The sequence below is a fragment of the Microcebus murinus genome, chromosome 1, assembly GCF_040939455.1.
Source record: "Microcebus murinus isolate Inina chromosome 1, M.murinus_Inina_mat1.0, whole genome shotgun sequence".
In the NCBI taxonomy this organism is placed as follows: Eukaryota; Metazoa; Chordata; class Mammalia; order Primates; family Cheirogaleidae; genus Microcebus; species Microcebus murinus.
In genome coordinates this window covers 140,042,451-140,057,909 of record NC_134104.1, presented here as the reverse complement: position 1 = coordinate 140,057,909, position 15,459 = coordinate 140,042,451, and the positions used below count along the sequence as shown (strand labels likewise).

General features: G+C 47.4%; 1 protein-coding gene across 1 annotated transcript in view; it reads right to left on the bottom strand.

Annotated features, from left to right (window-relative positions):
* The window catches only part of CMTM7 (CKLF like MARVEL transmembrane domain containing 7), a 55,375-nt gene extending 51,918 nt beyond the window's left edge, over positions 1-3,457 (bottom strand). Inside the window, exon 1 of the mRNA XM_076005975.1 lies at positions 3,269-3,457. Within this exon, the coding sequence (XP_075862090.1) occupies positions 3,269-3,427 (159 nt within the window). The 5' untranslated portion in view covers positions 3,428-3,457. The remainder of the gene's footprint in view (positions 1-3,268) is intronic.
* Between the last annotated feature and the right edge of the window lie 12,002 nt (positions 3,458-15,459).

The window sequence follows — 15,459 nt, the reverse complement described above, 5'->3', positions numbered from 1 at the left end:
TGACAGCTGTATGACTTCAGTGGCTCTTTAACTTTTTAGCCAGTTTCCTCATCTGTCAAACATGGTATTCTACTGGATTCTTAGAAACGTTTAATGAGATGATACATAAATGATACATAATACATACTTCCCAGAACATCATCAAGAACAATAGATGGGCTAATAAAAAGACAGACTATTAGAAAAAAAAAACAACAGTCCCTTAAAGTCAAGAACTGTAGGCGGGGCGCGGTGGCTCACTCCTGTAATCCTAGCACTCTGGGAAGCCGAGGTGGGAGGATTGCTCAAGGTGAGGAGTTCGAAACCAGCCTGAGCAAGAGCGAGATCCCTTCTCTACTATAAATAGAAAGAAATTAATTGGCCAACTAATATATGTAGAAAAAATTAGCTGGGCATGGTGGCACATGCCTGTAGTCCCAGCTACTCGGGAGGCTGAGGCAGGAGGATCGCTTGAGCCCAGGAGTTTGAGGTTGCTGTGAGCTAGGCTGATGTCACGGCACTCACTCTAGCCTGGGCAACAAAGTGAGACTCTGTCTCAAAAAAAAAAAAAGAACTGTAACTGTGTCTCTGGTCTAAAAAGGAAGATCAAAGAAACCAAACCATTGTGGCCGGAGGACTATAAGGATTACATATGTGTCAATTACATGTCAAGTAAAACACTAACTTAGAAATTCATTTTCTTCCTATTTTCTCACCTCATTTTCTAATAGTGGTTGTCCCAGAAGAGGCCAAAAAACAAGGGAAGCTGTTTGTTCTCCAACAGAACAGCCTTTTTTTTTTTTTTTTTTTTTGAGACAGAGTCTTGCTTTCTTGCCCAGGCTAGAGTGAGTGCCGTGGCGTCAGCCTAGCTCACAGCAACCTCAAACTCCTGGGCTCAAGCGATCCTCCTGCCTTAGCCTCCCGAGTAGCTGGGACTACAGGCATGCGCCACCATGCCCGGCTGATTTTTATATCATATATATTAGTTGGCCAATTAATTTCTTTCTATTTTTTTTATGGTAGAGACGGGGTCTCGCTCAGGCTGGTTTTGAACTCCTGACCCTGAGCAATCCGCCCGCCTCGGCCTCCCAGAGTGCTAGGATTACAGGCGTGAGCCACCCTGCCCGGCCAGAACAGCCTTTTCGACGATTTCCTAAGGCAACATGTTGGCAGGTCAGTTGATCAGATCATGATGAAAACACTTCACGGGAAGGCCAGGACAAAAGGGTCAGCCTGTTCAGTATGCAACTGACACAGCAATGGTCAAAACAAGACCCATGGAAAGGGTGTCCAAAGGGGGGCATCAATTTAGCTGCTTCTGCCCTTCCCCAATGTTAACACTGGGTTAAGTTAGTGTTTTCTAGCAAAGAAGACAAATGAACATCAAATGCCCAAGCAGGAGCCCCAAACAGAGGAGGAGGAGGAGAATAGGAAGGAGTTAGACAAGAGGCCCAAGTCCATGGCCTTGAATAGTCTCTACTGTAATTCGGCCATCCTGCAAGGGCAACTTCACTCCCAGAGCATCGGATCAGACTAGCCTGCAGCTCTAAGGAGGGGGTCCTCTGAGGTAGGTGTAAACATCCCCTGGCATAGATTTAAGAAGGGCACACAGAGAAGACACAGCCAGATAAAGTAATTCTTCAGTACTTCGTTCTCTTCTTTTGAACAATGGACCCATCACTGTCACCTGCAACCTGGCACGAGGGCTACAGGCGAGAGACTAGCTGAGAAGTTTAAAGTGAAAGATGGAGGTTTCTCATTCCCCAGTATCTTTGTTCTTCAAACTCATGGACCAACACGAAGCCTTCTCATCTCCAATTAACTTTGTGTACCAATCCCACAGACCAACAGAGACTTCCCATCCTCCCGGAAATCTCTGTCCACCAAACTCATCACTTCCACTGCTCAGGCAGGGGTCTGCCTCACCCCAGCCCATCTTTTATTTATTTATTTATTTATTGCCTTTTTTTTTTTTTTACTTTGATTTTAGGGTATAGCCCATCTTTTAAAGATGAGGGGGTGGGCTGGTCTCCTCTATATGGCTGATGAAATCTCTTAGCCTGGGCTTAAAAGCACCCTGCTCAAACCCAACACTGCTTAACACCAGATATTTCTGTACATTGCTAAAATGCCTCTACTTCCTAATTCTGGTCCATCTAGACACCATCTAGGGAGGAGGAAACTCCCCCTTCCCTTTAGGTCTGACCCACGCAGGAAATGAGAGCCTTTATTCACGCTCAAGCTTCTGGAATGACAGTGCTCTCTATGGACGCACAGATGGCTCTGACCCTGTGTCCAGCCCCCTGCAGCCGGTCCACCCTAGCGGGCCCCAGCTTCTGGGTCTGTGACCCTGTGCCCATCCCTACAGGCCTTTCCCGACACCTCTTTTCAAAAGTGCCCCTGCCCCCTGCACCACTCTTGCTGCAAACATTTCAGTAAGCGGACAGTCATAAACGAAACGGCCCAACCCAGTTGCAAAACATAATCTACAAACGGAAAGAGTGTTTACGATGAAAATTTTTAGAACAAGAAAAAAATGGGAAGGAAGAAAAGGAGAGAGTGGGGAACCAGAGAGCAGGCCGGGCGATGCCTGTCCCGGTAGAAAGCCGCTGTGCCGCGCGGGCCACACTCAAACCCCAGCGGCTCATCCCGCCTGACTCCACAGGTGCCCCCGTCGCCAGACCGGCTCCCCCTAAGGAGCGCCAGCCCCTGGAGCAGGCCTTTCCCCGCTCAGCACCCGCCCGCCCTCGGGACTCGGGAGCGCAGGGGGCCAGGCGGGCCGGCCCAGGGTCCCGGTTCTGTTTCCCTCCCGCCGTGGAGCGCGCGACCCGGCGACCTCCTCCCTGGGGGACGCTGCGCGCGGCGCCGAGCAGCGCAGCCGCGCGGGGGCCGGAGGGGAAGTCGAGGCCGCGGCCGGCCCGCAGGTCGGGTCTCGCCGCCCCAGCGCCGCCGCCCCGGCGACTCTTCACCCCGGCCCGGGTTCGAAGAGGCAGGGCCAGAGAAGAGGAAGGAAGACGAAAAGGAACTTTTGCCCACGGTTTCTGTGAGTAGGCGGGTCAGGCCCCGCGGAGGGGAGGCTGGGGAAACTGAGACCCCGGGGACCCGGCGCGCGGGGGCTGCAGCGGCAACTTTGCGGGACGAAGCCCTCCTGGAACTTGACTTCGGCGACGCGGCCCCCGCCCCGCCCGCCGCGCTGTCGCCGGGGGCTCGGGGCGCGGTCCAGCCACGGAGCGCGCGGGCTCCCGGCCCCGTCCTCCCCGGCCGCCCCGTGTGACCCCGCCCCGCTTACCATCTGCGCCACCTTCAGCAGGGCCGCGTGCGTGCGGGGGTACAAGGGGTCCAGCAGCCCCTCCGAGGGGCTCGCGCCGGGCTGGGCCGCGCCCGCCCGGGGTCCGGGCGCGCTGCCGCTGCTGCACGTGGTGCGGACGAGCCCGGCTCCGTGCGACATCGCGCGGCCCCAGCCCGCCGGCCGCCTGCCCGCCCGGGCCGCGGCCCCGGGGCCAGATAAGGAGGGGGGGGCCGGGCCGGGGCGGGGCGGCGGCGGGCGCCGGCGAGGGCGGGGCGCGCTCGTCCCGGCCCCGGCGCGGGGGACGCGGAGCGCGCAGCGGCAGGGACCCGGCTGGGGACCGGCCGGCCGGCCGGCGCTTTCCAGAGAGGTAGCGCCAGCCCGGGCCCTGCGAGATGCGCGGAAGTCGAGAGTGGAGCGGGAGGAAACCGGATGCCTCGGGCCGTGGCCTCTCCGAAGCGGGCAAGGCCCGGGCTGCAGCTGGCACTGAGCCTCCTGGGATTTCGAGTGGGTGCGGCTGCGGATGTGTGCCGAGAGTGCTTTACTGAACTTTAACTTACGGCTGCGAAATGCCCAGACCTTACCCGTTCAGCTCCATTAACTTTTATGTGTGTGCACACCTGCGGAAGCATCGGCCAGATCAACAAATAGAACGTGCTCGTCGCCCCCAAAAAGTTCGATCTTGCTCCTCTTTGATCTTCTCCCACCCTCCCCAGCCATCCTCAGGCAGCCACCGCAGTATATTCTGCTTTCTGTCACTAGAGATTGGTCTTGCCTGTTCCTGGACTTTGTACACTTGAAATAATACAGAATGTTCTCACTTGTGTCTGGCTTCTTTCATTCAACATAACACATTTGGGATTCATCCTGTTGGGAATATAAAAGTAGTTGGAGTGGTATTCCACTGTGTGAAAATATCACAGTTAAAAAAAAAAATTGACCTGCTGATGAACACCTGGCTGCTGGCTTCCTCCCTCCCTCCCTTTGCTATTATGAGTAAAGAAAGCTGTGGTGAATATTCTGGTACAATTTTTTTTTTTTTTTTTTTGTGGGCACAAGCTCCCATTTCTCTGGGGGTAAATATCTATGAGCAGACTTGCTGGTCGTGTGGGTGAGTGTATGTTACTTCTATTAGAAGTTATCAAACAGCTATTCAAATGACAGTCTATGTTGCACCCCTTCTGGGTTGTTTTAAAAATGAATACAGGCCCAAACAGGACTACCAAAATGAGGTATGTTATCAATGTTCCTTCTGAGCAGAGTGTCCCTGCTTAGATTTTAGAGATAACATCAAAAATCTACCTGCATGAGCTTGTTTGTTTGATATTTTTTTTATCCCACTGTACAACAGATGATCATCTATGAGTTTATTTGACGCCAGCACTCACCTGTCACCAGAAGACTTTTCAATGTGGCAAAGTCTTAATAATTCTAGAATGAACGATACCTGTGCAATCTCTGTTGTGACACATCTCAGGTGATTCTAACGCACACTCAAGTTTGGGAGCCACTGTCATTGCCACAGTCCACTAGAGTTGAGACATGTGGGGATTCATTATGCTATTTTTTTTTCTACTTTTATGTACACTTGACAATTCTCATGGCCAAAAAATTTTCCCTTCATCATGTGCCTTCTCTTTAGACAACAGCCACTGCCATCCGGTACCTCTGTTTGTTTCCCTGTAAATCAGGAATCATTGCACCTAGGGGCTGCTGTGACCATGTGATAGACATGCAGGCATAATGTGACATTTCTGGCTCTATGTCCACAGGCATGAAGTTAGTATTGCATATCATTCTTCATGGAGATTTACATTTTCACTCCTGTAGTTGTCCAAGGCTTCAGAGCCCAGAATGGAGATGACAGGGGATCTTTGTTGAAATGGCGGCTTCAGGGAAGCAGAAAAACCAAGTGCTAGATAATTTCTCCTCTGAGGAGTACTTTATCCAGTTCTCCAGCTTTCTTGTAACTCAGTGGTTTTCAATGTATGGTTCCCAGACCAGCAGCCCCAGCAGCACCTGAGAACTTGTAAGAAATGCACATTCTAGGATCCACTGCTGACCTGCTGCATCAGAAACTCTGGAGGTGGGGCTCAGCGGTCTGTGTTTTAACAAGTCCTCCCAAACCTACCCTCACCTCTTCCCCCTAACCCCACCCTGTGCTTCTGTGCATGTTCAAACTTGAGAACCACTATCAGTTTCTGAATCCACTCAGGAAATACTGCTGAGACCTTGCTGGGTTTTTCTGCCTGGTGTTGACTAATGTGCCACCCAACTCTGATAGGAAATAATCACTGGTGCTGGCTACTCTGTGTGGATCACTTTATCATGATCAATTAAATGCTGATCAATTAAGTATGGATCACTTTATCATGATCAATTACGTGCTCAGTAGTGTGAGGGCCATTGCTGGCCTGAAGTACAAGAAAAGGCTCCAGAGATCAGACCTTGCTAAGTACACTGAGATGTCTACACTGGTGTGCTGCCTGCTGGGTATGCATGGCTGCCCCTTAGGGGAACAAGGGCTTAGGCAAAGGGCTTCATAGCTCACTTAAAAAATGTCAGGTATTAATATGCCAGATATCAAACTATACTACAAAGCTGTAGTAATTAAATCAATCTGGTATTGGCACAAAAATAGGAATATTGACCAGTGGAACAGATCTGAGAATCCTGATATAAAACCATCCTCATATAGCCATCTAATCTTTGACAAAGCAGACAAAAACATACGCTGGGGAAAAGAATCTCTCTTCAATAAATGGTGCTGGGAAAACTGGATAGCCACTTGTAGAAGGCTGAAGCAGGACCCACACCTTTCACCTCTCACAAAAATCAACTTACACTGGATAACAGACTTAAGCCTAAGGTATGAAACTATTAGAATTCTAGAGGAAAATGTGGGAAACACTCTCCTAGACATTGGCCTAGGCAAAGAATTTATGAAGAAGACCCCAAAGGCAATCACAGCAGCAACGAAAATAAATAAATGGGACATGATCAAACTAAAAAGCTTCTGCACAGCCAAATAAATAGTTATGAAAGTAAATAGACAACCTACGGAATGGGAGAAACTTTTCTCATCCTACACATCTGATAAGGGGCTAATAACTAGAATATACTTAGAACTCATGAAAATCAGCAAGAAAAAACCAAACAACCCTATCAAAAAGTGGGCAAACTTGAACAGAAACTTTTCTAAAGAAGACAGAAGAATGGCCAACAAACATGAAAAAATGCTCAACATCTCTAATCATCAGGGAAATGCAAATCAAAACCACAATGAGATATCACTTAACTCCAGTGAGAATGGCCTTTATCAAAAAGTCCCCAATCAATAAATGCTGGCGTGGATGCAGAGAGAGAGGAACACTCCTACACTGCTGGTGGGACTGCAAACTAGTTCAACCTCTGTGGAAAGCAATATAGAGATACCTTAAAGCGATACAAGTGGATCTACCACTTGATCCAGCAATCCCATTACTGGGCATCTACCCAAAAGATCCAATGACACTCTACAAAAAAGACACCTGCACTCGAATGTTCATAGCAGCACAATTCATAATTGCAAGGCTGTGGAAACAGCCCAAATGCCCATCAATCCAAGAGTGGATTAATAAAATGTGGTATATGTATACCATGGAGTACTATTCGGCTCTAAGAAACAATGGTGATATAGCACATCTTATATTTTCCTGGTTAGAGCTGGAACCCATACTACTAAGTGAAGTATCCCAAGAATGGAAAAACAAGCACCACATATACTCACCAGCAAACTGGTATTAACTGAGCAGCACCTAAGTGGACACATAGGTACTACAGTAATAGGGTATTGGGCAGGTGGGAGGGGGAGGGGGCGGGTGTATACATACATAATGAGTGAGATGTGCACCATCTGGGGGATGGTCATGCTGGAAACTCTGACTTGTGGGGGGAAGGAGGGAAAGGGCATTATTTGAAACCTTAAAATTTGTACCCCCATAATATGCTGAAATAAAAAAAAAGTTAATAAAAAATGCAGAAAAAAAAATGTCACACTCTAGGAGGGAGCCAGCCAGATGGGTGGCCTCTGAATAGCTGGTGAGCATTCAAGAATTTCCAGGTTCTTCTTGCCTCTACACTGAGGGGGTGCAGGTGACTATTGACAGTTCCAAGGCTTCAATTAGAGTGTCACCGACTGTCCACAACTCTTTTATGCCAACGTGATTATGATGATACACCTGATCAGATAAAATGACAAAAAGTAATAAAATGAGAGTCGATTCTGTATTGGTTGCAGTGCTTTTGGTTGCAATGACAGAAACTAAACTCAAGCAAAAAGAATTCATTGGCTTGTGTAACTGCGCTGTGCAGAGGTGTAAGCCCATTTCAAGTGTGGTTGGATTCAGGTGGTCTTCCGGCACAGCAAGGACCATTTCAATTATTTTCCAGTGAATTTTTAAAAAGTTTATTAGGTTCTGAAAACTATCCATATTCCTAGACTCTTCTGAGGAACACTGATCAGGTGTCCTTATTTCCATGGCCACCCCTGATTGGATAAGGGTGGCCTGTGAGCCAAGAGCAGCTGATCAATGGATTGGCCAGTAGTGTCTGGAGTGGCCTTATATGAGAGCTTTGCCCAGAAAGAGTGGGAATTCCTATTAAGACCAATTAGGCTGGGCACAGTGGCTCACACAGGTAATTCCACACTTTGGGAGGACAAGGAAGGAGGATCACTTGAGGCCACGGGTTCAAGACCATCCTGAACAACATAGCCAGACCCATCTCTACAAAATATTGAAAAATTAGCTGGACGTGGTGGCATGTGCCTGTAGTCCTAGCTACTTGATAAGGTGAGGCAGGAGGATTGCTTGACCCCAGGAGTTCCAGGCTGCAGTGAGCTATGATTGGGCCACTGCACTCTAGCCTGGGCAACAGAGTGAGGCCCTGTCTCAAAAGACAAACAAAAACAAAACAAAGACTAAATAGATCCTCTCTCTTATGGAGTTTGAATGTGAAGCATTGGGAGGGGATTAGCAGTAGGGAAATGGAGGCAGCAAAAGCCAAAGCAGTTGGGACGTAGAGAGAAGGTGGGAGCTGTAGGGTTGGATGGGTCATGAGAGGATTTAAGAATGGACTGAGCAGAATAGAGTGGCTGAGGCCCAGCAGATGGGGAGCCGTAGGTGCTCACCACTGGGGGGCCAAACAGGAAACCTGGTCTTTAGCACCAGGTGGGACCCTCAAACCTTTATCTCTGTGCTGCCTGGCAAGACCCTGGAACCAAACTGTCTGGGTTGGGCTCTTGGTTCCATCACTTGCTAGATGTGCAACCTTGGACAAGTTATTACCCCTTTCTGAGGCTCCATTTCCTCATCTATAAAGAGTAACAGTAAAACTCACCCCTCAGGGTAATGGTGAGACATACATGGGATGATACACATGGAAACTGCTTAGTCTATAATAGGCACTAACTCACATTGATCCAAATACAGATCATGGTTCCATCTTTCAACCAATTAATATAGCCAGAGGAGTGGAGCATTTGCATTGGACAGGCCAAGTTCTACCTCCTATTGAGCTGGGAATGTGGTAGGGTCAGCCCAGTAGAACCATAGGAACTGAGTGGGGGAGGGGTGTCTGGCTCATAGTAATAAATGTTACCTATGTTATCATTATTCCTTAAGTCCTTATGTATATTGAGCGATAAAGCTCCACTATCTGGGAGCTGAGGGATCCCAGTGGGTTGCTGTTTCCATAATCATAAGCATCAAAGACCATCTTTATGGGTGAAATAAAAAAACTGTTTGGATTCAGGCAATCCAAGGAATTGAGAGAGCTTCTGGGGGAAAGTTTTACTGGGAGAGGGAGGAAGGAGAAGTAGGATTTAGTTATTTGCTCACAATCTGCATTCAGCAAACCTTTTGGAGAGCCTTCCACATGCCAGGCTTGACACTTCCCAGGAGAGGAACTCCCTCCCCCAGGGAGTTTGTAACCTATAGCAATACAGGGAGATAGGATCAGGTAACAGAGGAAGCTGTGGTTGTCATCTCCATGGGGCAGGGTTGAGGTCTGGACTAGAAGTTTCCCGGTTTGTATCCGGTGTTTAGCAGAGTGCTTGGCCCAAAGTAGTACTCAATACTTACTTGCAGGACTAATGCAGAGATAGGAGGATGGCCAAGAGCAGGGAGAAACCAGCTTGTCTTGAACAAGGAGGAGGGGGTCTCACAGAGGAATTGCTGACTGGGTCTGGGTCTTGGATAGTGATTAAAAACTAATGGGGGGCTGGGTGCTGTGGCTCATGCCTGTAATCCCAGCACTCTGGGAGGCCGAGGTGGGCGGATCATTTAAGCTCAGGAGTTCGAGACCAGCCTGAGCAAGAGTGAGACCCCATCTCTACTAAAAAAAATAGAGGCCATGCTTGGTGGCTCATGCCTGTAATTCTAGCACTCTGGGAGGCCGAGGAGGGCGGATTGCTCGGGGTCAGGAGTTCGAAACCAGCCTGAGTGAGACCCCGTCTCTACTAAAAATAAAAAGAAATTAATTGACCAACTAAAAATATATATATACAAAATAGCCGGGCATGGTGGTGCATGCCTATAGTCCCAGCTACTTGGGAGGTTGAGGCAGGAGGATTGATTGAGCCCAGGAGTTTGAGGTCGTTGTGAGCTAGGCTGATGCCACGGCACTCACTCTACCCTGGGCAACAAAGTGAGACTCTGTCTCAAATAAAACAAACAAACAAACAAAAAAATAGAAAGAAATTAGCTGGACAACTACTGGACAACTAAAAAAACTATATATATATATATATATATATATATATATATATATATATATATATATATAAAATTAGCTGAGCATGGTGGCACATGTCTGTAGTTCCAGCTACTTGGGAGGCTGAGGCAGAAGGATTGCTTAAGCCCAGGAGTTTTAGGTTGCTGTGAGCTAGGCTGACACCACAGCACTATAGCCCGTGCGACAGAGTGTGACTCTGTCTCAAACAAACAAACAAACAAACAAAAAACACAAGAAACACTCTAGGATATTGGCTTAGGCAGAGATTTTTATGGCTAAGAACTCAACAGCACAGGCAACAAAAACAAAAATAGATAAATGAGACTATATTGAACTAAAAAGCTTCTGCATAGCAAAGGAAACCATCAACAGTGAAGAGACAACCTGTTGCATAAGACAGAATATTTGCAAACTATTCGTCAGACAAGGAACTATTATCCAGAATATATAAGGAATTCAAACAACTCAACAGTTGAAAACCAAACAATCCCATTAAAAAGTGAGCAAAAGATCTGAATAGATGTTTCTCCAAAGAAGATATACAAGTGGCCAACAGGTATATGAAAAAGTGCTCAACATCATTTATCATCAGGGAAATGCAAATCAAAACCACAATGAGACATCATCTTACTCCATTTAGAATGGCTATTATCAGAAAGGCAGAAAATAATAGATGCTGGAAGGATGTGGAGAAAAGAGAACTCTTATATACTGTTGGTGTGCATGTAAGTTAGTACAGCCATTATGGAAAACTATGGCAATTTCTCAAAAAACTAAAAATGGAACTACCATATGATCCAGCATTCCACTACTGGATACTTATCTAAGGGAGAAGAAATCGCTATATCAAAGGGATACATGCACCCCTATCTTTATTGCATCACTAATCATAATAGCAAAGATACAGAATCAGCCTAACTGTCCATCAGCTGATGAATGGATAAATAAAATGTGGTATACGCAATGGAATACTATTCAGCCATAAAAACAAATAAAATCATGTCATTTGCAGCAACATAGATGGAACTGTAGGTTGTTATGTTAAGTGAAATGAGCCAGGCACAGAAAGACAAATATCACATGTTCTTACCCATATGTGAGAGCTAAAAACTGCTGAGCTGATGGAGATAGAGAGTAGAATAATAGTTATGAGAGGCTGGGAAGGGTATGAGTGTTTTACAGAGGATGAAGAGAGATTGGCTAATGTGTACAAACATACAGTTAGATAGAAGGGATAAGTTCTGATGTTCAATAGTAATGTAGGGCGAGTAGCCAGCAATGTATTGTATGTTTCCAAATAGCTGGGAGAGAGGACTTGAAATGTTCCTAGCACACAGAAATGATAAATGTCCAAGGTGACCAATATCCTAAAGACCGTGATTTGATTATTACACATTGTGTGCATGTAATGAAATATCACGTGTATCCCATCAATGTGTACAAATATTATGTATCAATAAAAACCAAAATTATTATTTTTGAAAAGACGTACAGGATGGGCAAGAGGGGAAATGGTACATGTCTAGAAAGGAGGCATGAACAGCACCATGGATTCCAGGAATTACTAGTGGTTTGGTGTGGCTGGAGTGTAGGGGCATTGGGAAGAGGGCTGGGGGTTTGGCTGGAGAGGCAGGCCTGTGGCACTTACTGTAGGACCAACCACAGATGCCAGCTTTAGGATCTTTAGGTAGGCAATGGAAGCTGTGAGCATCAAAGGAGTTAAAATATGTAGAATGCTGAGAACTGTTGCTGTCACTTATGAAGATGATGATGATGATGATGATGATGATGAGATCTCTGTTATCATGATGATGTCACCCCGGTTATAACTCCTTCCTTGGCACATTCTTGTCTTGGTTCTTGTTATTCTTTGCACTGAATATCTTTCTTATCTTTCCCGACTCCATGGTGTGATGTGCAAATTAGAATCATCTGTGAAACCTGGACCTGCCAGGCTTGGCCTTGGGGATTCTGATTCAGGTGATGCTTGTGCAGGGCCTGGACATCCATGTTTGGAAAAAGTGCCACAGGTGATTTTGGTGCATGTATAACCTGGTTGAAAGCTGCTGACCTAGCAAATGTCCACCAGTCCAACAAAGTCCAGCTGAAATGTCACAGCCTCTAAAAAGCCTTCTTTAAGCAAGGAGCAATCTCCCATGGCATCCACTCAGCCAGTAGTTACTGAGCATCTGGGAAGTGCCAGGCTCTGTGTCAAGCATGTTCTTTGCCCTTGGGAGCTTCCTCATAAGAAGGAGCAGACTGATAAAACCGGCGATTTTAATACAGTATGGCGAAAGCTAGTGATGGGGTGAAGTGGGGTGCTGTGGGAGCCCATGGGGGGGACACCTTACCCTGTCAGGGGAGTGGTGGGGAAGTCAGGGGAGGCCTCCTGAAGGAGAAGCCATCTTAGTGATACACTGAAGAACAAAGAGCTGTTAACCAGCCATAAGTGGGTGGAAAAGAGAGTTCCAGATAAGTGCTCAGAGGCAGGACATAGCAGAGGGTATGAGGTTCATCGGGTCTGAGCATGAGGTCTAAAGGGGTGGGAGGAGCTAGATGAGGCTGGAGAGATGTCAAGACAACATGGCAAATGTGGGTCAGTCCCCTCACTCCAGTATGTGCACCCACCCTGCATCCATACTGGAATCGTATGACACATCTTGCTTTAGCCTTGGCTGTTTCTCTTCTCAGACTGGGAGTTCATAGAGCGAAAATGTTGTATGTGAAAACACTGCAGTCAGGGTCATGCTGCTTTGGGTTTAAATCCTAAATCTGGGAGTTGGAGGGGGAAGGGAGGAGAGAAAAAAAAAAAAAGAATCCTAAATCTGTCCACCGACCAGCTCTGTGAAGTCAGAACTTTTCTCATTCCCTCTGGGACTCACTTTCCCATCTGTCAAATGGGGATGAAAACTCATACGTATGTTTCCTAATCCAATTACCTTCTGCTGCATATTAAATCAACCCAAAGTTTCGTGGCTTAAAATGATTTGTTATCTCTCATGGCTCTGTGATTTGACTGGGCTCAGCTGGGCACGTCTCATTTGGGGTCTCATGCTGTTGTAGTGAGATGGCAGCTGGGGCTAGAGTCATCCGAAGGTTCGGCTGGGTTGGACATCCAAGATGGCGCCTCGCATGGCTGGCTGTGGACGCTGGCGATTGGCGGGGAGCTCAGCTATGGCTGTCAACTGCAGTGCCACGTGTGGCCTCTCCACGTGGCTTGGGCTTCTCAGAGCATGGCAGCTGGGTTCTGAGAGGGAGCTTTGCAGAGTATTCCAGGAAGCAGGAAGAAGCTACCAGGGCAGTTAAAGGCTATGCCTGGAACTAGAACACCATTACTTCCTCTGTACTCTGCTAGACAAAGCATTTACAGGGCCTGCCCATATTCAAAGGGGTGCTGAAATAAACTCCACCATTGGATTAGGAAGCTGCATGGTGATACTGTTGGGATCATCTTTGGAAAATATAATCTGTCAAACCTCCTGTGAGGATTAAATAAAGGGATGGAAAACTTTCAGCACAGTGCCTGGCACATACTAAGTCTCAAAACCATACGAGATGTTCTTGGCCTTCATCCTGACGTGTTCAGTGCCAGTCACAATGCCTGGTATACAATAGTGGATCTTTATGATTTTTAAATCTGATAGTGGGAGAACTATTTATCATTTATTTATGTTAAATTGCCATGCAGCCCAAGAATAATTGTGATTGTTATTACACAGGCGAGATCAACTTCACTATTAAATTATAACTATTATTTTTATGGAACAGGGTCTTGCTCTGTTGCCCAGGCTGGAGTACAGTGGAATGATCATAGCTCATTGCAGCCTAGAATTCCTGGGCTCAAGTGATCCTTCCATCTTAGTCTCCCACGTAGCTGAGACTATGGGCCCATACCGCAACACCGGACAAATTTTAAAATTTTTTGTAGAGATGGGATCTTGCCATGTTGCCCAGGCTGGCCTTGAACTCCTGGCCTCAGGCAATCCTGCCTTGGTCTCCCAAAGTGCTGCGATTACAGGTGTGAGCCACTGGGCCCAGCCATGTTCCATTCATAGAAACTCTAGCCATGAATGCTCAGTCTGCATTATTTGTTGTACATGCAGAATAATCCTCTACTCAAAAGTGAAGGACAAATTAGAAGAAACATATCTGGGGACCCAAGAAAAGAGTAGAGTGGAAATAGCACTGGATTCGGAGTTAGAAGCCCTGGCTTGGAATCTAGGTGCCTCAGAGCTGCTCGGACCAGCAGTCTCTACATCTGCAAAGTGGGGGTAACGTAGCTGACCTTACAGGGCTGTGTGAGAACTAAATGAAATTACACTTTTTCAGGCATTCAGCACACATTAGTGGAATCTGAAATAGGCTAGGATGAAAGGTGGCCGGGCCTGACATATTGGGGGCATTGGCAGACACGTGCAAACAGTATTTTGAATCAGAACCTAGCAAAAACCCCTCAGGGCTGCTCTTGGTCGTCACCCTCTTTGCTCATCACCTTCATCCAGCTTATGTACATTGTCCAATGTCCGCTGAGAGAGTTCCCAAAGAGAGCTCTGTAATACAATTGGGGGACAGGAAAAATTGCTAACACTTGTTTCCCTGCTCGGGCCATCTGTACTTTGTTCCAGCCTGCAGATGATTCCTGACCTGCATGTGAAGTCCCTACACTACCTCCCCCCTTCTCCCACCGTGTCTCTAGGAAAACCGCAACAAGGTGGGTTTTCATCTAGCAGACCGGTACTGGCTGATGTCTGTCTGCTTCAATGCGATTGGCAAGGAGAGAAGGCTCGGTGTTGGCCAGTGAGGGCCTGGTGACATCTGATGGGTCAGGCAGTGACACTTGAGACAGTTTGCTCCCATTTTCTGATTATGTCCTGTGTGATTGGTTATTTGCTGTCTCCCCAAGTAGCCCGCGGGCTCCTATGGACGCTACGCTTCCTGAACGCTCCCCAGGGGCTGTAACTTGCAGATGGGTCCCCAAGCTTTGGGCTGTACATGTAGAAGGGGCAGGGCGTGGGGAGGACACCCTGATTCCCTAAGCAGTGAGAGGATCTGCATGGAGACTGGTTTTGCTTTGCTTCACTGTAGAATACACAGGCGGGACTCAGGCTGCTGGTCTGCCTGCAGGTGAGGTTGCGGGGACCTCAGAGTCCCATTGGTGACATGGTGACATGTACACACAGAAACGTGTCTGAAAAGGCTGAGAAAGCTCACCAGGTGCCCCACGAATGTCAGGCACCACCAGCCTGGTGCGCCAATGCTAATGGTCTTCACCAGAGTTGGTATTTCTGCTGTGAGGTTACCTAGCAGAGAAAGCAGTGGAGAGACAGAGAGATGGAGAAATAAGAGACAGGGAGACAGAGAGATAGAGAAATAAGAGACAGGGAGACAGAGAGATGGAGAAATAAGAGACAGGGAGACAG